The sequence below is a fragment of the Leishmania major genome, chromosome 15 (genome assembly GCF_000002725.2).
Source record: "Leishmania major strain Friedlin complete genome, chromosome 15".
NCBI lineage: Eukaryota > Euglenozoa > Kinetoplastea > Trypanosomatida > Trypanosomatidae > Leishmania > Leishmania major.
Window position 1 is genome coordinate 445,119 of NC_007256.2, and position 21,896 is coordinate 467,014.

The 21,896-nt window shown below is 61.5% G+C and overlaps 12 protein-coding genes across 12 annotated transcripts; all 12 read right to left on the bottom strand.

Annotated features, from left to right (window-relative positions):
* Positions 1-1,906: 1,906 nt before the first annotated feature.
* LMJF_15_1020 (putative solanesyl-diphosphate synthase) lies at positions 1,907-2,986 on the bottom strand (the record flags this gene model as incomplete). The annotated part of the gene is made up of 1 exon (XM_001681964.1): positions 1,907-2,986. One exon carries the CDS (start codon positions 2,984-2,986, stop codon positions 1,907-1,909), a length of 1,080 nt encoding a protein of 359 aa, XP_001682016.1.
* A 1,213-nt stretch (positions 2,987-4,199) lies between these two features.
* On the bottom strand, positions 4,200-5,483 carry LMJF_15_1030 (conserved hypothetical protein; the record flags this gene model as incomplete). The annotated part of the gene is made up of 1 exon (XM_001681965.1): positions 4,200-5,483. The coding sequence occupies one exon, from the start codon at positions 5,481-5,483 to the stop codon at positions 4,200-4,202; it is 1,284 nt and encodes a 427-aa protein (XP_001682017.1).
* A 2,412-nt stretch (positions 5,484-7,895) lies between these two features.
* On the bottom strand, positions 7,896-8,495 carry TRYP1 (tryparedoxin peroxidase; the record flags this gene model as incomplete). The annotated part of the gene is made up of 1 exon (XM_001681966.1): positions 7,896-8,495. The coding sequence occupies one exon, from the start codon at positions 8,493-8,495 to the stop codon at positions 7,896-7,898; it is 600 nt and encodes a 199-aa protein (XP_001682018.1).
* A 634-nt stretch (positions 8,496-9,129) lies between these two features.
* LMJF_15_1050 (putative developmentally regulated protein) lies at positions 9,130-9,480 on the bottom strand (the record flags this gene model as incomplete). Its single annotated transcript, XM_001681967.1, has 1 exon — positions 9,130-9,480. One exon carries the CDS (start codon positions 9,478-9,480, stop codon positions 9,130-9,132), a length of 351 nt encoding a protein of 116 aa, XP_001682019.1.
* A 1,170-nt stretch (positions 9,481-10,650) lies between these two features.
* TRYP2 (tryparedoxin peroxidase) lies at positions 10,651-11,223 on the bottom strand (the record flags this gene model as incomplete). The annotated part of the gene is made up of 1 exon (XM_001681968.1): positions 10,651-11,223. The coding sequence occupies one exon, from the start codon at positions 11,221-11,223 to the stop codon at positions 10,651-10,653; it is 573 nt and encodes a 190-aa protein (XP_001682020.1).
* A 634-nt stretch (positions 11,224-11,857) lies between these two features.
* LMJF_15_1070 (putative developmentally regulated protein) lies at positions 11,858-12,208 on the bottom strand (the record flags this gene model as incomplete). The annotated part of the gene is made up of 1 exon (XM_001681969.1): positions 11,858-12,208. One exon carries the CDS (start codon positions 12,206-12,208, stop codon positions 11,858-11,860), a length of 351 nt encoding a protein of 116 aa, XP_001682021.1.
* A 1,406-nt stretch (positions 12,209-13,614) lies between these two features.
* On the bottom strand, positions 13,615-14,214 carry TRYP3 (tryparedoxin peroxidase; the record flags this gene model as incomplete). Its single annotated transcript, XM_001681970.1, has 1 exon — positions 13,615-14,214. The coding sequence occupies one exon, from the start codon at positions 14,212-14,214 to the stop codon at positions 13,615-13,617; it is 600 nt and encodes a 199-aa protein (XP_001682022.1).
* A 634-nt stretch (positions 14,215-14,848) lies between these two features.
* Positions 14,849-15,199, bottom strand: LMJF_15_1090 (putative developmentally regulated protein; the record flags this gene model as incomplete). The annotated part of the gene is made up of 1 exon (XM_001681971.1): positions 14,849-15,199. The coding sequence occupies one exon, from the start codon at positions 15,197-15,199 to the stop codon at positions 14,849-14,851; it is 351 nt and encodes a 116-aa protein (XP_001682023.1).
* Positions 15,200-16,369: 1,170 nt separating this feature from the next.
* On the bottom strand, positions 16,370-16,942 carry TRYP4 (tryparedoxin peroxidase; the record flags this gene model as incomplete). The annotated part of the gene is made up of 1 exon (XM_001681972.1): positions 16,370-16,942. One exon carries the CDS (start codon positions 16,940-16,942, stop codon positions 16,370-16,372), a length of 573 nt encoding a protein of 190 aa, XP_001682024.1.
* Positions 16,943-17,576: 634 nt separating this feature from the next.
* LMJF_15_1110 (putative developmentally regulated protein) lies at positions 17,577-17,927 on the bottom strand (the record flags this gene model as incomplete). Its single annotated transcript, XM_001681973.1, has 1 exon — positions 17,577-17,927. The coding sequence occupies one exon, from the start codon at positions 17,925-17,927 to the stop codon at positions 17,577-17,579; it is 351 nt and encodes a 116-aa protein (XP_001682025.1).
* A 1,406-nt stretch (positions 17,928-19,333) lies between these two features.
* On the bottom strand, positions 19,334-19,933 carry TRYP5 (tryparedoxin peroxidase; the record flags this gene model as incomplete). The annotated part of the gene is made up of 1 exon (XM_001681974.1): positions 19,334-19,933. The coding sequence occupies one exon, from the start codon at positions 19,931-19,933 to the stop codon at positions 19,334-19,336; it is 600 nt and encodes a 199-aa protein (XP_001682026.1).
* Positions 19,934-20,567: 634 nt separating this feature from the next.
* Positions 20,568-20,918, bottom strand: LMJF_15_1130 (putative developmentally regulated protein; the record flags this gene model as incomplete). The annotated part of the gene is made up of 1 exon (XM_001681975.1): positions 20,568-20,918. The coding sequence occupies one exon, from the start codon at positions 20,916-20,918 to the stop codon at positions 20,568-20,570; it is 351 nt and encodes a 116-aa protein (XP_001682027.1).
* Between the last annotated feature and the right edge of the window lie 978 nt (positions 20,919-21,896).

Consider the following 21,896-nt stretch of genomic DNA (forward strand, 5'->3'; position numbering starts at 1 on the left):
AACGTGTGGCGTGTTTGTTTATTTTTCGTTTTAACGTGCAGCTGCGTTACCTTCTCGGGCTTCGTCACGTTTCCATATACGTAGGTATATATATAGAGAGAGAGAGGGATGATGACAGAGTGTCTCCTTGTGTGCGGCTGCGTGAGATAAACAACCCTCCAACAACAACGACAAATCAAATCACAAAAAATAATGAAAAAAATGAAAGTGACGAGTCCCAACCGCTACAGGGCGCAAGCAACACAACACACACACACACAAAATTCGAAAATATTAACAAACGTTTTTTTTAGTTGTGTTGTTTTTTAGATTTTGGTTCGTTGGGATGTTGTCCCCGGCCCTCTTTTGAATGGTGCTGCTGCTGGTGGTCCTTTTTTCTCAAGCGGCACACAGGCGAAGGGAGGAGGAGGGGGGGGATCAGTTGCCGTGTCTGCCTTATGTTGCGTGCGAGTGTTCTCGCCTTCAACGTATCACAAGTCGAGGGTGGGCGTACGTTAAGTTGCGTACGTCCCGCGCGCTCTCTCTCTGTGCCTGTGTGTAAGAGTGTTTGTGGCTGACTGGCTGAGGGGGAGGGTTGACTGAGTAGGTGGGCTGCTTTTGCTTGTTACGTCTGTACATACATGTATCGTTTTCGGTACTCGCGCAAGGCTTGACCACGCGAGTCGAGGAAGGGAGTGGGTGGTGGGGAAGGGCGCCGCGGCTATTCGCGAGGGAGCGATTGCACAAGTGGCACGCGGAAAACAAGCAGCAACTACGACGACACAACAACGCGCGGAGCTCCACGGGCGATGCTGGAGCGGGTGAGATGGGAGACACTCACGCGAGAGAGGACGGAGGCGGGTGGGGCTAACGACGAACAGAACGAAACGAGTGAGGGGCGAACAAGACGATATAAAAAAGGGTCGAGCTGCTAACACCAGCCCCACATGGGCGAAGGGAGGGGGAGGGGAAGCGGGTGAGATGGTGACGGTGGTGGTGGTGGTGGTGGCACAGATGCGTGGAGAGGGGAGAAGAGGGGTCGTGGAGGGACGTGATGGGGAGCTTGATGGAGGCGCACGCGCATCCGTCACGATGTGGTGGATGGCGAGAGAAGGGGAGAGCAACAGGGAGCACGCATCTGTGCACATACACGCAACCGTACGTCGGCGAAAACGAGAGAGAACGGTGGGGTGGGGTGGGGAGGGATTAGCCAGCAGCACCAGCTGCCACCTTTGCGTCCCTGTCTCGTTCTCTCCTCTTGTGCTCGTGGTACTTTGGTTACACGCTTTGTGCTTTTAGCCACGGACATCGTCCACAGTGAGTAAAAGTTCCAACTTAACTGCAGCTGCTGCCACCCATGTCGGCAGTGCGCCTTGCTTGCCCGGTTGTGTGTAACAGCGCTGTGTGTGTGTGGGGGGGGGAGAGGGAGGGGGGGGGGATGGAGGATGGTGTCGGGAGGACGCGGCGACCATGAAAGGGAGCGCGTTGAAGAAGGATGAACGCCCTGCATAAAGCCGCATCCAACGGTATATCAAGGCCGTGAAACCGCCCAAAAGGGAGCTGATTGCTGCTGTCTCCCCGCCCTCTCTCAGCAGCAGGCGTCTGCTGCATCAATCCCTCTCTATGGCTGCTCAGTGGAGTTGGCAGCCCGTGAGAAAGGGAGACGGCCAAAGGTGGCAGCCGTGCAGCAGCTGCCACCTTTCCACTTTCTGCTCCGTGCGTCCATGTCCGCCTGCCCGTCGCTGCCTTCCTCTCTGCACCAACCTCGGTGAATAGAGGGAGAGGAAGAGCTGTTCCCTCCTCAGTTGGGAGCGGCCTCGAGATGGTGAACCTCACCGACAACAGCGGAGGCGCCAACGCCCGTGCAGCGCAGTAAAGCAGAAAGACACCTCGAGGCAGATCACACACGCACACACACGGGCGCGGCTCACGACTTGCGGTTCATCACCATCGACAGCGCGCTCTCGAGTGCGTCGCGCGCGGGCGAGTGGTGCAATTTGTGCAGCGACTCCAACCCAAGCCGGCAGTGCTCGTCCGCGCGGTGCATGGCCTCGGCCACCGCACCTTCCTTTTCCACTGCCTCCAGGCAGAACTCCGCGTCGCCCGGCTCAGCGAAGCGGCGGCACACCATCTCAGCCACCTTCGCGTTGCGCCGCGCCACGAGAAGCACTGGTATCGTTGCGATACCCTCCTTCATGTCCACCAGCTTCGGCTTCCCCAGCATCTTCTCGTCGCCGGTGATGTCAAGGCAGTCGTCGAGGATCTGGAAGGCGATGCCAAGGTGCTTGCCAAAGTCGAAGGCCGTCTGCTCCAGCGCCTCATTGCCCGGGCCCGCCAGCACCGCCGTGGAAGCGAGCGAGTTGGCGATGAGCGACGCCGTCTTGCAGAAACTCTTCTGCTCGTAGCGCGGGATGTCGAAGCAGCCGTCCATCTGCATAAGCTCACCAGATGTCAGCTCCTCCAGCGCTGTCGTCATGAGAATGACGATGCGTGGCACCTGCAGCGTGGCAATGTAGAAGGACGCGCGGGCCAGCATGTAGTCACCGGCGAGCACCGCACGCTTGGCGTCGTAGACTTTGTGTAATGCGGGGCGTCCGCGACGCGTGTCGGTGTTGTCGATGACGTCGTCGTGCAGCAGCGACGCTGTATGGATGAGCTCCGTGACCTCTGCCAGCCGTAAGAAGGGCAGGATGGTGCCCGGCGTCACCTCGTCCAGCGACCCGATCGGCTCCTCAAGGAGATGTGCACTCACGTCGAGCGGCAGCATCGCATGCGCCATGAGCACCACCAGCGCTGGACGCATCAGCTTGCCGCCGGCAGCCAGCACATACTTGCCGGCATGGTCGAGCACCTCGTTGTTCGTGTTGGTCACGAGCGACTGAATGTGCTCCTTGATGGCGGTGACCTCGCGGTTCACTAAGGCGAATGAGCGACCCTCCGCCGCGAGCGCCTTGTTGCCCTGCCTCTGCGCCGCGGCGCACAGCCGAGCCAGAGAACGCTGCAGCATTCGCGTCTCTCTCTTCTTTCGTTGCTTGGCGGTTTGAGTTTCCGTGCGCGTGCGTGTGCCTGTGTGTTGAGCACCACTCGGCTGTGAAGATTATGCAACAGAAAAAGAAACAGCAGTTATAGCCAACTCAACAACGGACGCACACACACACACACACACACGTGCACGCGGAAGGAGGGAAGGAGGGAGGGAGACAGTGATGCTCGTGACGCCACCACCTAAGAAAAAAAAAACCAGTAGATAAGGAACCGTTAGACAGACAGAAGATGGACGCTGCCTTGTCGACTGTTGGGCTTCTCCTGGCGACGCTTACTATCTTAATACATATATGTATAGGTATTAGGCTTGAGTGAGGGTGGTACTGTGAAGAAGGTGGAAGGAAGGGGGTGAAGGGGAAGAGGCGGATGTGTGTGTGTGTGTGTGTGCATGTGTGTGTCTGTAAGCAGAGGTGTTGCGTGATTGCTGGCCGATTTTCTTGCGTTTTCTCTGGGCCTGTGGTTACTGGTGTTGGTGCGTGTGGATGTATGTAGAGAGAGAGAAAGGGTGTGGGTGGGTAGGACGAGAGACACTGACCACACAGCCAGAGGCGCCGTATAGATGATGATAAGTCGACGCACGCACAGACACACAAACACGGAAGGCCCACACGATGAAGTAGATCGCCGATTACGTGCACCCCACGCAAACAACCATCAAAAAAAAACAAAAGCAACAACGACAGCAGAAAGCTGAGAAGTTGTGCACATGCATGCATGCATGTATGGACGCCGTCACGGGAAGACGTATGAGGATGAGCGAAGAAAGGCCAGGAAGGACCGTACAGGTGGCAGGAAGGGAGAGGTGGACAGAGTCGAGGAAGAAGGAGAAGGGGCATGGCGTCGGCTACACAGTGGTGGCCGTGGAGAGAAGAAGAGGGGGAGGGTACGCCGTGGGCTGCGGAGAACGCCGTCACCGTAACTACAGACGGCGACTCGCTCTCCCCTTCGCTCCCGCAGTTGCACCCTTTTTTTCAAAGGTTGAGCTGTCCACGCTCAGAGCGCGCTCAGCACACACCCGCACAGACAGACATTGGCAGGCACATGCGCACATACACACACACACACACACACACACACACGCACACACACACACACACACACATACCAAGCTATACCTTGGGCACCTCCTTTTACCATCAACGTGGACACATCGATCAAGCTCTCGCCTGCGCTCGTCACAGACGTTGCTTCTTCTTGACGAACTTGTTGAGCTGGAAGCTGCCGCCGTCATCGTCGTCGTCATCGGCGGCACTCGCCTCGTCGTCCTCGCGCAAACGAATGCCATCGTGGTGGTGGTGCTGCTGCTGCTCCACTTCGGCGAGTGCCTGCATCTCGCGCTGAATGCCCTCGTTGCTGATTACCGCATTCGCGAAGACGCCGCCGCGCACGGCAGGCTTCCTGCTACCGCCTACGGTGCCGTCGCCGTCGTCGTCGCCGTTGTCGCCGGGTACTTGTCGGCCGGATCCCCCGAATGACTCTTGCTTCTCCTTGGACGATGGCGCCCCCGTGGGGTCGGCCGAGGCCATACCACCACTACCGCTCTTCGCGTATACAGAAGCTTCCTCTACAGATCTTAGTAGCTGCTCGTCCGCCTCGAGATCCTCCACGGTGATGTTCAGCCTCGTGGCGGCCCGTTCGCGCAGTCGCTGCTGCTGCTTCGCCAGCTTTTCCTGCTCTCGCAGCTCGCGCTCCAGCCGGATTCGCACCATCCGCTGCTCCCGTGTCTCCCGGCGCTGCGCATGGGCTGCAAGCTCGGCCGCCTTCTGCTCGAGCAGCTGACGTGCCTTCTCCGCCTCCGCTGCCTCCAGCGCGGCTTGGCGGCGCTCTTCTTCCTCTGCCTTTGCCCTCTCCTTCTCTGCCAGCTCCGCGGCCACCTCCTTCGATGCCTGCTGCATCGCTACCGCCAGGTCCATCACGGCATCACCGATGCCGCTGCCAGGATCCAGTCGGTCATCCTGCTGCTGGGCAAGACGCTGCTCCACCGGCACGATCAGCTTTTTACGATTCTGCCAGCTGCTCACGCAGAACGGGACCACCACCTTGCGGTTGTTGGCCGAGACGACGGCGGCGCCACCTCTACCAGCGCTGTGCACCGAGACCGCCGCCAGCATCATTGACGAAGCGGACGTGCTCGCAGCCAGGTCGACGGATGCGCTGCCGCCATCGCCCGCCTGCTGCCCCTTGTTGTTGTGGTTGCTGCTGCGGCCGCCGGAGCGCAGCAGCAGGGCATCTGTGAAGAGGGACTTTTTTTCCGTCGTCGGCGAGCGCACAATGGGGCCCGGGTCACGCGTCGCTCCATCGACGCCGGTGGAGCTGCCGCCCGCCGCCGTGATCGTCAGCGCGAGCGCCTGGCTGTTCGACTTGTTCGAGGCGGAGCGGAGACGGCTCTGCACAGCGAGACTGTGGCTATCGAACACCTCTGTGGTCTGGCGAGCAGCGGCCAGGGTTTCTTGAAGCATCTGTGCGGTACGCGCTGTTGTCTCTTCAGCCGTTTCACCTGTCGTGGAGGAAGAGGTGGTCGTGGCAAGAGCTGAAGTGCCATACCTCAGCGCGGAAGTCGCGTGTGGGACCACCGTCAGGGCCTCTGAGGAGGAGGGCTGTAGGGACGAGTATGCTGATGCCAGTGGGCCGCTTCTGCTGACCTGAGCAGCACCCGCGGCGCCTGGAACGCGGCGCACTGTCGCCGCCATCGGAAAACTTGTGCTTGTCGTCTCCTGGGTGACAGCCGCGGCGGCAGCGAGCACCATGGCGGGTGCTCGCTGCTTCCCCATGCCGTGCGGGTACTGAATGAATGGGCAGTCCGCAAAGGACCCCCCATCGTAAAACTGAAGACTCATCAGCGCGTGTCTGGCTGTGCGTGCGGCTGGGCGTACCGGGTTTGGTGAAAAGTTAGGGAGGTGCCCCAAACACGGAGACAGCGCAACAAAGTAGAAAACGAGCACCCTGCGAGGACCTCTCCGTGCGGGTCCGCTGCTCATGGAGTTTTGGATGAGGAGGACGCAGAATGAGGGAGAGAGATAGGTGAGGTGGAAGAGGCTCAGTGAGAAACACATCTGTAGGCCGTCACCGTGCATCTATGCAAATGTACCGGCGTCCACCAAGTAAAAGAAGAAGGGAAAGCTCGTCGGCCTCATTGTGGGAGGAGGAGGGGATGTCCGATGAGCGGAGGAGAGGGCGGGGGAGGCAGAGAAACACGTGGCAAAGACGCCTCCCCTCGCCGCTCTGCTGTTTCTCTCGGTGCTCGATGCGCTACCAAGACGTGCCTGCACCCCTTCTCCTGCGTTCTCTTCCATCGCTGCCGTCCATCGGTGCAGAACCGTCGCGCATACGTTCCCACTGACGGCGCCGCCAAGCCACAGGGGGGGGGGCGGGGACGGGTGCGTACACCACAAACCAGCCATCAAGCCGAAGGGATGCACCCAGACAGAGCACGGCTGCGAACAGCAGATGCGGGGGAGGGAGCAGGCGGACACCTTGAGGGGGCGGGATGAGCGCGCCGCGCTGCTTTGCCACCCTCGCGTATCGCACCACTCCTAAAAATAAAAAAGAGCGCACCACATCAGGAAGAGATTCGGTGGCGATCCACTAGGAAGACCGCACATACACACATACACATACACACACGCACACGCATACGAGCTCAACAGAGAGACACAGACACGCTAACACACGGCCATTTTTGGCTTGGGCATGTGCTTACATCCTGCATGGTGAGAGGTAGGTGCGAGAGGGAGGGAGGTGCAAGGAGAGGTGGGTGGTGCTGGGTGATGGGTAGGGCAGCGCAAGGTGGAATACATTAAGGGAACCTTTCCCATCCAAGACAGCCTCCCTTTCTACATGCGCTCCTCTGTGGTGCCCCCCAACCCAGCCTTCATGACCATCTACATCCCGTACCCGAGAATCACAGGCGATGTCTTTCTCGTTTCCACAACACGTGCGCGCGTGTGTGCGTGTCCCATTCCCTGCGGCAGCATGACACGGGCTCGAAACCCCGCGCCACTCTCTACCCCCACCCCCTGGTGCGACGCAGCCGCCGACACCCGCGTTACAGCGGTGCGCCGACTCCGTCGTCTGAGCGCGGCCCCTGCATCAAACTCTGTCCGCCCACCCGGCTCTTCGCAGGTCGCCATCCCTGGTGCATCCCCCCTCGGGGGGTGGGTGGGTGGGTGGCACTCAGACTCCCCCACCAGTGGGCAGTGTGAGGGCCGGGGGCGAGATGCGTTCGAGTCACGCCGACACTCTGCCCATCACATGGACGGCACAGGCGTGTGCGCGGTCGCAGGTCGCTCCGACGCAGCACCGTGCAGGACCTCACCGCCGACATCCGTAGCGATGGGGCGCTCCGAGCTCCATACCTAGTAAGCGCCCCACCCTGCTATCCCACCAGAGGCGGCTTGGCGTTGGCAGGGGATGGGATGTGGTGGTGTGGGCGGCCTGCCTGCTTCCCAGAGACAGAGTGTGTGTGCGTGTGTGTGTGTGGACGGGGTGTACGGGTGACTCCGGGATACCACGCATTATGCGGTGTATACGTGTGCGCCCCACCGAGTGCCATGACGGCGAATAGATCATAAGCTGAAAAAAAAACGTCTCGCGGGGACGCACGCGTGCAAGAAAACAAAACTACAACACCACAACGCGACGCGCAACTGCGAGTGTAGCACACCCACATGAAGGGAGGCGGTGGCTGATGGTCGGCGGGGTCGGGGACGGAGGCCACCACTGCCATCGCACCGTTGTCGTTCCGATAGGGGGCGGCAAGGACGCGGAGAGCCAGCCTGGGCACTTGCCCGCCAAAAGAAAAATGACACGCGGCCGTGGGTGTGACCAATGACTGAGCCCGGTACGCACCGCAGGTTGGCATGCCTCGCGTCTCAGAGCTTGCTGAAGTATCCCTCGACAGACGCATTCGGTTCCGGCTTCATCGTGGGGGCGCCCTTCTTCCAGTTCGCGGGGCACACCTCGCCGTGCTTCTCCACGAACTGAAAAGCCTCCAGCAGGCGTAGAACCTCCTCCACGCTGCGGCCCACCGGCATGTCATTGACGGTGATCTGACGCAGCATGCCATGGGGGTCGATGATGAAGAGACCGCGGTAGGCCACGCCCTGGCTCTCCTCCAGCACGCCGTAGGAACGAGCGATGCTCTTGGTCTTGTCGGCTAGCATTGGGATCGCCATGGTCCCGAGGCCGCCCTTCTTGCGGTCCTGCAGCGTCCACTGCAGGTGCGCGTACTCGCTGTCTATCGAGCACGCGAGGACCTCGCAGTTGAGCTCGTTGAAGCGACTCACGCTGTCGGAGAACGCGATGACCTCTGTCGGGCACACGAAGCTAAAGTCGAGCGGGTAGAAGAAGAGCACGACCCACTTGCCCTTGTAGGAGGAGAGGCTGATCTTCTTGAAGCTGCCGTTGGGCATGAGCGCCACCTCCTCGAAGGACGGCGCGGGAGAGTTGATCTTGGCGTTACCGCAGGACATGGCTGGCTGGTGGCTGCGAGGGGGCGCGGGGAGAGAGAAAACAAAGATGGGTGTGGAGAGCGTTGGGAGAGGGGCGTGTGCGTGAGGCGAGGGCGGATATGGGGTGAGAGCCGATGGATATATGGGCGGTGATCCTGCGTGTGCGTGTGCGCATGTGTTATGTGGGGTGTGGGGGCGGCGCGTGAGAGGGTTGGGGAGGATTGGTGAGGGCGGGGATGGAAGGGGAAGGGCAAGCGTGCAAGAGAGGGTGATGAAGCGGCTAGCAGGGGAGATGGCTGTGCATAACAGTCGGGGCCTTCGTGTGCCCGGGGGTTCGGCAGAGCGCCGGCGTGTCTTCGAACCGAATTCGTGGCTGGCGGTGAAGCAGGGCGTGCACACATGTGCGACTCGTCTCTTTAGCAGAGCCGGTCGCCGTGCCGCCCGTGCCGATATAGTGCTGCTGCGACCCGCAGCAAGTGATCGGTGTGGACGCCGTCAGCAGGCCTTGCGCCGTTGGCGCTCAGCTGCCGAGCGGGGCGCGCGCCGCCCTGCTGTGCGCGTGCCTTTCCCTGGTGCGGGAGCGGGCATACGCGCCGCGAGAACGGAGTCAGCGGCATCAGGGCAACGCGTAGGTGAGCTCACCTCGCATGTCTGGTCATCCCGAGGGACGGCCCTCTCCGCGGAGGCCCTTGAGGTCGAGGGGACCGCTCCGCGGTAGGTGCGCTGGCGCCTCGCGCTCCAGCTCAAGCGACTTCAAGTGCGGCATCTCGCTTGTCATCGAGTACCCGAGCGACGTGGGCAGCGGCGGCGGCGCCAGCAGTGGCGGGTCCGCGAAGTGCCGCGCCGTGAAGTTGTCCGTCGACCGGAACACGTACTCGACCAGCACGAGGACGCTGAGGATGAAGGCGCCGTGGAAGCGCAGCGAGGCAAAACGTGCGCCACGTGCGCCACGGATCTTGCGGTGATCCTTGCGCTTCCACCACTGCTCCAGCCAAAACACGGTCATGGCCCGGTGTGGGGGTGAGGGTGGTGCTGGTGGCGACTGACGTGTGCACGGGTAGCAATGCGTGTCTGAGTGTGCGTCTGCGTATAGGCAGTGGCCTGCTCCACGACTGCCCGTTCATGCACTTGGAGGTAGAAGAAGGGGGGGGGCCAACAGGAAAGTGCGGCCGTAGAGAGCCGCAGATAGGAGCACAAAAGTATTGAAGGGGTGGAGATGCCAAGGGTGCAAGGTGTTGCGCAGGGGGTGGAGGGTCGCGTGAAGGGAGAAGAGTGCGAGGCTAGGGCATTTTGCAGTCGCGCGTGTACATGGTGGCCAAGGAGATTGGCGTTGGGTGGGAAGAGGTGGCAGAGGGGTGCGGCTGTTTGTGTACGTTGACGTGCGTGTAGGCACGTCGCTGGCGGAGAGGCGGTGACGGGCCATCCCATGTGACGCCGCATCCGAGGCGTGTGCGGTGTGGTGAGCAGGAGTCGTTGTTTCGTGTGTGCACCCCCGGCTTGGGGACATGATGAGTGAGGGTGCACAAATCACGCAAAGGCAGGTGAAAGCGAAGAGGAAGGTCGCGTCAAGCGCGGATTTCCTGCGCTGAGCACCAGTAGACGTCGGCGTATGGAGAAGGGGTAGGCGGGCCTTGTGCTTCTGCTGGCGCGTCTGCAGGTTTGGGGTGGTAGTTTTTCTGTTCGGGTGCGGGGGGGGGGGGAGGGGCTGGTGCATGTACATGTATATCGTGTAGGTGGCCACGCATACGCACACACGCTCTGGCACACCTGCAGACACGCTCCGTCTGTCGCGTACACCAAACGCCTGGACAGGGGATACACGCGCCGAATATAAATATAAAAGGCATCAAAGGAAAACGAAAACAGCAAAAAATGAAGGAAAACAAACGGAGACTCGTGCCGGGGCATCTCTTGTAGCGACAGAGGGAGCGTTGGGAGGGAAGGGTGTGGGTGGTGGTGGTGCTGGCTATGCGTTTGAGTGAGCGCGTCGGCACGGCAGGCACAGGAGCCCACGAACACTGGGACGCCAGAGCACACCGACGTACATCCTCCTCCAGCAAGCAGCGGCGCGCGCAGAAAAAAAACTATAGAACTGTGTTTAAATAGGGAAGGGACGGTAAAGAGGCAGGTGTGTGGCCGTCCAGCTGTAAGTGAGCTCAGACACAGCATCTGCTGCTTACTTGTTGTGGTCGACCTTCATGCCAGGGTCGCCCTTCTTCCAGTTCGCGGGGCACACCTCGCCGTGCTTCTCCACGAACTGAAAAGCCTCCAGCAGGCGTAGAACCTCCTCCACGCTGCGGCCCACCGGCATGTCATTGACGGTGATCTGACGCAGCATGCCATGGGGGTCGATGATGAAGAGACCGCGGTAGGCCACGCCCTGGCTCTCCTCCAGCACGCCGTAGGAACGAGCGATGCTCTTGGTCTTGTCGGCTAGCATTGGGATCGCCATGGTCCCGAGGCCGCCCTTCTTGCGGTCCTGCAGCGTCCACTGCAGGTGCGCGTACTCGCTGTCTATCGAGCACGCGAGGACCTCGCAGTTGAGCTCGTTGAAGCGACTCACGCTGTCGGAGAACGCGATGACCTCTGTCGGGCACACGAAGCTAAAGTCGAGCGGGTAGAAGAAGAGCACGACCCACTTGCCCTTGTAGGAGGAGAGGCTGATCTTCTTGAAGCTGCCGTTGGGCATGAGCGCCACCTCCTCGAAGGACGGCGCGGGAGAGTTGATCTTGGCGTTACCGCAGGACATGGCTGGCTGGTGGCTGCGAGGGGGCGCGGGGAGAGAGAAAACAAAGATGGGTGTGGAGAGCGTTGGGAGAGGGGCGTGTGCGTGAGGCGAGGGCGGATATGGGGTGAGAGCCGATGGATATATGGGCGGTGATCCTGCGTGTGCGTGTGCGCATGTGTTATGTGGGGTGTGGGGGCGGCGCGTGAGAGGGTTGGGGAGGATTGGTGAGGGCGGGGATGGAAGGGGAAGGGCAAGCGTGCAAGAGAGGGTGATGAAGCGGCTAGCAGGGGAGATGGCTGTGCATAACAGTCGGGGCCTTCGTGTGCCCGGGGGTTCGGCAGAGCGCCGGCGTGTCTTCGAACCGAATTCGTGGCTGGCGGTGAAGCAGGGCGTGCACACATGTGCGACTCGTCTCTTTAGCAGAGCCGGTCGCCGTGCCGCCCGTGCCGATATAGTGCTGCTGCGACCCGCAGCAAGTGATCGGTGTGGACGCCGTCAGCAGGCCTTGCGCCGTTGGCGCTCAGCTGCCGAGCGGGGCGCGCGCCGCCCTGCTGTGCGCGTGCCTTTCCCTGGTGCGGGAGCGGGCATACGCGCCGCGAGAACGGAGTCAGCGGCATCAGGGCAACGCGTAGGTGAGCTCACCTCGCATGTCTGGTCATCCCGAGGGACGGCCCTCTCCGCGGAGGCCCTTGAGGTCGAGGGGACCGCTCCGCGGTAGGTGCGCTGGCGCCTCGCGCTCCAGCTCAAGCGACTTCAAGTGCGGCATCTCGCTTGTCATCGAGTACCCGAGCGACGTGGGCAGCGGCGGCGGCGCCAGCAGTGGCGGGTCCGCGAAGTGCCGCGCCGTGAAGTTGTCCGTCGACCGGAACACGTACTCGACCAGCACGAGGACGCTGAGGATGAAGGCGCCGTGGAAGCGCAGCGAGGCAAAACGTGCGCCACGTGCGCCACGGATCTTGCGGTGATCCTTGCGCTTCCACCACTGCTCCAGCCAAAACACGGTCATGGCCCGGTGTGGGGGTGAGGGTGGTGCTGGTGGCGACTGACGTGTGCACGGGTAGCAATGCGTGTCTGAGTGTGCGTGCTTGTTTGTCCGGCTGCGGGGTGTGTGATGAGAGGCAGAGATGGGATGAGCGAAGGAAGCAGGGGTGGTGTATTCATGCAGGGGCGGAAGTGGTGCACAGCTTTGTCCCTTGCCTTCACCTCTCGCTCTCTCCTTCAGGTTTCGCGTTTTGTGATTTCATGCGGAGGCCCCCTCCGCTTGGCCCCCATGCCACTCTCAGCGGCGCACGGGTCGAATGCTGCGGTGGCACTCGCAGGTCGGGAGGCGTGGCATGAGGGGGAGAATGGGAAGTGATGGCGAGACAGTGCTGGAGAAAGGCACAGGGAGGCGGAGGGGTGAGGGAAAGGAGAGGGATAGAGGAGCGAGTCCGCGAGGCGCACGCCGACGTAGCGCCACACGCGTGCGTCCACCTCTGCACAGCGAACAAAATAATAGACCCCTCTTCAATCGCTCGATCAATGAGAGCCGCAGGACAGCATTGAATTCCCCTCCCTCCCCCCCTCTCTCTCTCTCCCTATGTAGGTCTGTGCGTATGGATGCTGCTGTTGCTGTTGCTGTGTGTGTGTGTGTAGGTGTGTGTGTGTGTAGGTGCGGGTGTGTGTGTAGGTGCGGGTGTGTGTGGCCGTCCGAATACAAGCCACAGGCACTGTCACGCAGTCCCGGCACCGACACCGACACACACCCACGCACGCGAGAAGAGGGAATGGGAAAGACCAGGCAAACAACGAACAACAGAAAAGGAGTCAATATGGAAATAAATAAACATATAAATAATAAAACAGTAGAGGTGACCGGGGGAGTGAAAAACTCCTCCCCCCCCCCCACACGGACACGGACACGGACAGACACGGACCAAGAGTGGCAGGCAGGGCAGCACGAGCCGGAACTGCAACCAGCGAAGCGAGAACACGAACAGCAGCAGCGAAACCATAGAAAGGACGCGCCACGCGTTCGCCCCGTGTGCGTGCCTGTGTGTGCGGGACACCATCTTCATTTCATATATCCTTTCCGGCTTCTCCCCTCTGTGTCGCGCTCCGTCGCTTACACGTGTGCGCCCCGTGTGTGTGTGTCGCGCCTCTGCTCTCTGCGTTCGTGCGTCCATATTCCGCGAAACCAAAACAGGGGAAAACATAAATAGTAAAGAAACCGCATCAGGAAATGAAGGAGCAGAAGCACCGCACATGCGTGCGTGTGTCTGTGTGGAGAGGGCTGAGGAGGGCCAGTGTGTGGGAGTTGCATTCATCGCTGTCTGCATCATATCCTACAGCCCTCCCACAATCCCTCACGCCCTCTCGCACCCACTGGCAGAGGCGGGTGAGGTCACACTGACTCCTGCGACGCTCACAGGTTTACTGCTTGCTGAAGTATCCCTCGACAGACGCATTCGGTTCCGGCTTCATCGTGGGGGCGCCCTTCTTCCAGTTCGCGGGGCACACCTCGCCGTGCTTCTCCACGAACTGAAAAGCCTCCAGCAGGCGTAGAACCTCCTCCACGCTGCGGCCCACCGGCATGTCATTGACGGTGATCTGACGCAGCATGCCATGGGGGTCGATGATGAAGAGACCGCGGTAGGCCACGCCCTGGCTCTCCTCCAGCACGCCGTAGGAACGAGCGATGCTCTTGGTCTTGTCGGCTAGCATTGGGATCGCCATGGTCCCGAGGCCGCCCTTCTTGCGGTCCTGCAGCGTCCACTGCAGGTGCGCGTACTCGCTGTCTATCGAGCACGCGAGGACCTCGCAGTTGAGCTCGTTGAAGCGACTCACGCTGTCGGAGAACGCGATGACCTCTGTCGGGCACACGAAGGTGAAGTCGAGCGGGTAGAAGAAGAGCACGACCCACTTGCCCTTGTAGGAGGAGAGGCTGATCTTCTTGAAGCTGCCGTTGGGCATGAGCGCCACCTCCTCGAAGGACGGCGCGGGAGAGTTGATCTTGGCGTTACCGCAGGACATGGCTGGCTGGTGGCTGCGAGGGGGCGCGGGGAGAGAGAAAACAAAGATGGGTGTGGAGAGCGTTGGGAGAGGGGCGTGTGCGTGAGGCGAGGGCGGATATGGGGTGAGAGCCGATGGATATATGGGCGGTGATCCTGCGTGTGCGTGTGCGCATGTGTTATGTGGGGTGTGGGGGCGGCGCGTGAGAGGGTTGGGGAGGATTGGTGAGGGCGGGGATGGAAGGGGAAGGGCAAGCGTGCAAGAGAGGGTGATGAAGCGGCTAGCAGGGGAGATGGCTGTGCATAACAGTCGGGGCCTTCGTGTGCCCGGGGGTTCGGCAGAGCGCCGGCGTGTCTTCGAACCGAATTCGTGGCTGGCGGTGAAGCAGGGCGTGCACACATGTGCGACTCGTCTCTTTAGCAGAGCCGGTCGCCGTGCCGCCCGTGCCGATATAGTGCTGCTGCGACCCGCAGCAAGTGATCGGTGTGGACGCCGTCAGCAGGCCTTGCGCCGTTGGCGCTCAGCTGCCGAGCGGGGCGCGCGCCGCCCTGCTGTGCGCGTGCCTTTCCCTGGTGCGGGAGCGGGCATACGCGCCGCGAGAACGGAGTCAGCGGCATCAGGGCAACGCGTAGGTGAGCTCACCTCGCATGTCTGGTCATCCCGAGGGACGGCCCTCTCCGCGGAGGCCCTTGAGGTCGAGGGGACCGCTCCGCGGTAGGTGCGCTGGCGCCTCGCGCTCCAGCTCAAGCGACTTCAAGTGCGGCATCTCGCTTGTCATCGAGTACCCGAGCGACGTGGGCAGCGGCGGCGGCGCCAGCAGTGGCGGGTCCGCGAAGTGCCGCGCCGTGAAGTTGTCCGTCGACCGGAACACGTACTCGACCAGCACGAGGACGCTGAGGATGAAGGCGCCGTGGAAGCGCAGCGAGGCAAAACGTGCGCCACGTGCGCCACGGATCTTGCGGTGATCCTTGCGCTTCCACCACTGCTCCAGCCAAAACACGGTCATGGCCCGGTGTGGGGGTGAGGGTGGTGCTGGTGGCGACTGACGTGTGCACGGGTAGCAATGCGTGTCTGAGTGTGCGTCTGCGTATAGGCAGTGGCCTGCTCCACGACTGCCCGTTCATGCACTTGGAGGTAGAAGAAGGGGGGGGGCCAACAGGAAAGTGCGGCCGTAGAGAGCCGCAGATAGGAGCACAAAAGTATTGAAGGGGTGGAGATGCCAAGGGTGCAAGGTGTTGCGCAGGGGGTGGAGGGTCGCGTGAAGGGAGAAGAGTGCGAGGCTAGGGCATTTTGCAGTCGCGCGTGTACATGGTGGCCAAGGAGATTGGCGTTGGGTGGGAAGAGGTGGCAGAGGGGTGCGGCTGTTTGTGTACGTTGACGTGCGTGTAGGCACGTCGCTGGCGGAGAGGCGGTGACGGGCCATCCCATGTGACGCCGCATCCGAGGCGTGTGCGGTGTGGTGAGCAGGAGTCGTTGTTTCGTGTGTGCACCCCCGGCTTGGGGACATGATGAGTGAGGGTGCACAAATCACGCAAAGGCAGGTGAAAGCGAAGAGGAAGGTCGCGTCAAGCGCGGATTTCCTGCGCTGAGCACCAGTAGACGTCGGCGTATGGAGAAGGGGTAGGCGGGCCTTGTGCTTCTGCTGGCGCGTCTGCAGGTTTGGGGTGGTAGTTTTTCTGTTCGGGTGCGGGGGGGGGGGGAGGGGCTGGTGCATGTACATGTATATCGTGTAGGTGGCCACGCATACGCACACACGCTCTGGCACACCTGCAGACACGCTCCGTCTGTCGCGTACACCAAACGCCTGGACAGGGGATACACGCGCCGAATATAAATATAAAAGGCATCAAAGGAAAACGAAAACAGCAAAAAATGAAGGAAAACAAACGGAGACTCGTGCCGGGGCATCTCTTGTAGCGACAGAGGGAGCGTTGGGAGGGAAGGGTGTGGGTGGTGGTGGTGCTGGCTATGCGTTTGAGTGAGCGCGTCGGCACGGCAGGCACAGGAGCCCACGAACACTGGGACGCCAGAGCACACCGACGTACATCCTCCTCCAGCAAGCAGCGGCGCGCGCAGAAAAAAAACTATAGAACTGTGTTTAAATAGGGAAGGGACGGTAAAGAGGCAGGTGTGTGGCCGTCCAGCTGTAAGTGAGCTCAGACACAGCATCTGCTGCTTACTTGTTGTGGTCGACCTTCATGCCAGGGTCGCCCTTCTTCCAGTTCGCGGGGCACACCTCGCCGTGCTTCTCCACGAACTGAAAAGCCTCCAGCAGGCGTAGAACCTCCTCCACGCTGCGGCCCACCGGCATGTCATTGACGGTGATCTGACGCAGCATGCCATGGGGGTCGATGATGAAGAGACCGCGGTAGGCCACGCCCTGGCTCTCCTCCAGCACGCCGTAGGAACGAGCGATGCTCTTGGTCTTGTCGGCTAGCATTGGGATCGCCATGGTCCCGAGGCCGCCCTTCTTGCGGTCCTGCAGCGTCCACTGCAGGTGCGCGTACTCGCTGTCTATCGAGCACGCGAGGACCTCGCAGTTGAGCTCGTTGAAGCGACTCACGCTGTCGGAGAACGCGATGACCTCTGTCGGGCACACGAAGCTAAAGTCGAGCGGGTAGAAGAAGAGCACGACCCACTTGCCCTTGTAGGAGGAGAGGCTGATCTTCTTGAAGCTGCCGTTGGGCATGAGCGCCACCTCCTCGAAGGACGGCGCGGGAGAGTTGATCTTGGCGTTACCGCAGGACATGGCTGGCTGGTGGCTGCGAGGGGGCGCGGGGAGAGAGAAAACAAAGATGGGTGTGGAGAGCGTTGGGAGAGGGGCGTGTGCGTGAGGCGAGGGCGGATATGGGGTGAGAGCCGATGGATATATGGGCGGTGATCCTGCGTGTGCGTGTGCGCATGTGTTATGTGGGGTGTGGGGGCGGCGCGTGAGAGGGTTGGGGAGGATTGGTGAGGGCGGGGATGGAAGGGGAAGGGCAAGCGTGCAAGAGAGGGTGATGAAGCGGCTAGCAGGGGAGATGGCTGTGCATAACAGTCGGGGCCTTCGTGTGCCCGGGGGTTCGGCAGAGCGCCGGCGTGTCTTCGAACCGAATTCGTGGCTGGCGGTGAAGCAGGGCGTGCACACATGTGCGACTCGTCTCTTTAGCAGAGCCGGTCGCCGTGCCGCCCGTGCCGATATAGTGCTGCTGCGACCCGCAGCAAGTGATCGGTGTGGACGCCGTCAGCAGGCCTTGCGCCGTTGGCGCTCAGCTGCCGAGCGGGGCGCGCGCCGCCCTGCTGTGCGCGTGCCTTTCCCTGGTGCGGGAGCGGGCATACGCGCCGCGAGAACGGAGTCAGCGGCATCAGGGCAACGCGTAGGTGAGCTCACCTCGCATGTCTGGTCATCCCGAGGGACGGCCCTCTCCGCGGAGGCCCTTGAGGTCGAGGGGACCGCTCCGCGGTAGGTGCGCTGGCGCCTCGCGCTCCAGCTCAAGCGACTTCAAGTGCGGCATCTCGCTTGTCATCGAGTACCCGAGCGACGTGGGCAGCGGCGGCGGCGCCAGCAGTGGCGGGTCCGCGAAGTGCCGCGCCGTGAAGTTGTCCGTCGACCGGAACACGTACTCGACCAGCACGAGGACGCTGAGGATGAAGGCGCCGTGGAAGCGCAGCGAGGCAAAACGTGCGCCACGTGCGCCACGGATCTTGCGGTGATCCTTGCGCTTCCACCACTGCTCCAGCCAAAACACGGTCATGGCCCGGTGTGGGGGTGAGGGTGGTGCTGGTGGCGACTGACGTGTGCACGGGTAGCAATGCGTGTCTGAGTGTGCGTGCTTGTTTGTCCGGCTGCGGGGTGTGTGATGAGAGGCAGAGATGGGATGAGCGAAGGAAGCAGGGGTGGTGTATTCATGCAGGGGCGGAAGTGGTGCACAGCTTTGTCCCTTGCCTTCACCTCTCGCTCTCTCCTTCAGGTTTCGCGTTTTGTGATTTCATGCGGAGGCCCCCTCCGCTTGGCCCCCATGCCACTCTCAGCGGCGCACGGGTCGAATGCTGCGGTGGCACTCGCAGGTCGGGAGGCGTGGCATGAGGGGGAGAATGGGAAGTGATGGCGAGACAGTGCTGGAGAAAGGCACAGGGAGGCGGAGGGGTGAGGGAAAGGAGAGGGATAGAGGAGCGAGTCCGCGAGGCGCACGCCGACGTAGCGCCACACGCGTGCGTCCACCTCTGCACAGCGAACAAAATAATAGACCCCTCTTCAATCGCTCGATCAATGAGAGCCGCAGGACAGCATTGAATTCCCCTCCCTCCCCCCCTCTCTCTCTCTCCCTATGTAGGTCTGTGCGTATGGATGCTGCTGTTGCTGTTGCTGTGTGTGTGTGTGTAGGTGTGTGTGTGTGTAGGTGCGGGTGTGTGTGTAGGTGCGGGTGTGTGTGGCCGTCCGAATACAAGCCACAGGCACTGTCACGCAGTCCCGGCACCGACACCGACACACACCCACGCACGCGAGAAGAGGGAATGGGAAAGACCAGGCAAACAACGAACAACAGAAAAGGAGTCAATATGGAAATAAATAAACATATAAATAATAAAACAGTAGAGGTGACCGGGGGAGTGAAAAACTCCTCCCCCCCCCCCACACGGACACGGACACGGACAGACACGGACCAAGAGTGGCAGGCAGGGCAGCACGAGCCGGAACTGCAACCAGCGAAGCGAGAACACGAACAGCAGCAGCGAAACCATAGAAAGGACGCGCCACGCGTTCGCCCCGTGTGCGTGCCTGTGTGTGCGGGACACCATCTTCATTTCATATATCCTTTCCGGCTTCTCCCCTCTGTGTCGCGCTCCGTCGCTTACACGTGTGCGCCCCGTGTGTGTGTGTCGCGCCTCTGCTCTCTGCGTTCGTGCGTCCATATTCCGCGAAACCAAAACAGGGGAAAACATAAATAGTAAAGAAACCGCATCAGGAAATGAAGGAGCAGAAGCACCGCACATGCGTGCGTGTGTCTGTGTGGAGAGGGCTGAGGAGGGCCAGTGTGTGGGAGTTGCATTCATCGCTGTCTGCATCATATCCTACAGCCCTCCCACAATCCCTCACGCCCTCTCGCACCCACTGGCAGAGGCGGGTGAGGTCACACTGACTCCTGCGACGCTCACAGGTTTACTGCTTGCTGAAGTATCCCTCGACAGACGCATTCGGTTCCGGCTTCATCGTGGGGGCGCCCTTCTTCCAGTTCGCGGGGCACACCTCGCCGTGCTTCTCCACGAACTGAAAAGCCTCCAGCAGGCGTAGAACCTCCTCCACGCTGCGGCCCACCGGCATGTCATTGACGGTGATCTGACGCAGCATGCCATGGGGGTCGATGATGAAGAGACCGCGGTAGGCCACGCCCTGGCTCTCCTCCAGCACGCCGTAGGAACGAGCGATGCTCTTGGTCTTGTCGGCTAGCATTGGGATCGCCATGGTCCCGAGGCCGCCCTTCTTGCGGTCCTGCAGCGTCCACTGCAGGTGCGCGTACTCGCTGTCTATCGAGCACGCGAGGACCTCGCAGTTGAGCTCGTTGAAGCGACTCACGCTGTCGGAGAACGCGATGACCTCTGTCGGGCACACGAAGCTAAAGTCGAGCGGGTAGAAGAAGAGCACGACCCACTTGCCCTTGTAGGAGGAGAGGCTGATCTTCTTGAAGCTGCCGTTGGGCATGAGCGCCACCTCCTCGAAGGACGGCGCGGGAGAGTTGATCTTGGCGTTACCGCAGGACATGGCTGGCTGGTGGCTGCGAGGGGGCGCGGGGAGAGAGAAAACAAAGATGGGTGTGGAGAGCGTTGGGAGAGGGGCGTGTGCGTGAGGCGAGGGCGGATATGGGGTGAGAGCCGATGGATATATGGGCGGTGATCCTGCGTGTGCGTGTGCGCATGTGTTATGTGGGGTGTGGGGGCGGCGCGTGAGAGGGTTGGGGAGGATTGGTGAGGGCGGGGATGGAAGGGGAAGGGCAAGCGTGCAAGAGAGGGTGATGAAGCGGCTAGCAGGGGAGATGGCTGTGCATAACAGTCGGGGCCTTCGTGTGCCCGGGGGTTCGGCAGAGCGCCGGCGTGTCTTCGAACCGAATTCGTGGCTGGCGGTGAAGCAGGGCGTGCACACATGTGCGACTCGTCTCTTTAGCAGAGCCGGTCGCCGTGCCGCCCGTGCCGATATAGTGCTGCTGCGACCCGCAGCAAGTGATCGGTGTGGACGCCGTCAGCAGGCCTTGCGCCGTTGGCGCTCAGCTGCCGAGCGGGGCGCGCGCCGCCCTGCTGTGCGCGTGCCTTTCCCTGGTGCGGGAGCGGGCATACGCGCCGCGAGAACGGAGTCAGCGGCATCAGGGCAACGCGTAGGTGAGCTCACCTCGCATGTCTGGTCATCCCGAGGGACGGCCCTCTCCGCGGAGGCCCTTGAGGTCGAGGGGACCGCTCCGCGGTAGGTGCGCTGGCGCCTCGCGCTCCAGCTCAAGCGACTTCAAGTGCGGCATCTCGCTTGTCATCGAGTACCCGAGCGACGTGGGCAGCGGCGGCGGCGCCAGCAGTGGCGGGTCCGCGAAGTGCCGCGCCGTGAAGTTGTCCGTCGACCGGAACACGTACTCGACCAGCACGAGGACGCTGAGGATGAAGGCGCCGTGGAAGCGCAGCGAGGCAAAACGTGCGCCACGTGCGCCACGGATCTTGCGGTGATCCTTGCGCTTCCACCACTGCTCCAGCCAAAACACGGTCATGGCCCGGTGTGGGGGTGAGGGTGGTGCTGGTGGCGACTGACGTGTGCACGGGTAGCAATGCGTGTCTGAGTGTGCGTCTGCGTATAGGCAGTGGCCTGCTCCACGACTGCCCGTTCATGCACTTGGAGGTAGAAGAAGGGGGGGGGCCAACAGGAAAGTGCGGCCGTAGAGAGCCGCAGATAGGAGCACAAAAGTATTGAAGGGGTGGAGATGCCAAGGGTGCAAGGTGTTGCGCAGGGGGTGGAGGGTCGCGTGAAGGGAGAAGAGTGCGAGGCTAGGGCATTTTGCAGTCGCGCGTGTACATGGTGGCCAAGGAGATTGGCGTTGGGTGGGAAGAGGTGGCAGAGGGGTGCGGCTGTTTGTGTACGTTGACGTGCGTGTAGGCACGTCGCTGGCGGAGAGGCGGTGACGGGCCATCCCATGTGACGCCGCATCCGAGGCGTGTGCGGTGTGGTGAGCAGGAGTCGTTGTTTCGTGTGTGCACCCCCGGCTTGGGGACATGATGAGTGAGGGTGCACAAATCACGCAAAGGCAGGTGAAAGCGAAGAGGAAGGTCGCGTCAAGCGCGGATTTCCTGCGCTGAGCACCAGTAGACGTCGGCGTATGGAGAAGGGGTAGGCGGGCCTTGTGCTTCTGCTGGCGCGTCTGCAGGTTTGGGGTGGTAGTTTTTCTGTTCGGGTGCGGGGGGGGGGGGAGGGGCTGGTGCATGTACATGTATATCGTGTAGGTGGCCACGCATACGCACACACGCTCTGGCACACCTGCAGACACGCTCCGTCTGTCGCGTACACCAAACGCCTGGACAGGGGATACACGCGCCGAATATAAATATAAAAGGCATCAAAGGAAAACGAAAACAGCAAAAAATGAAGGAAAACAAACGGAGACTCGTGCCGGGGCATCTCTTGTAGCGACAGAGGGAGCGTTGGGAGGGAAGGGTGTGGGTGGTGGTGGTGCTGGCTATGCGTTTGAGTGAGC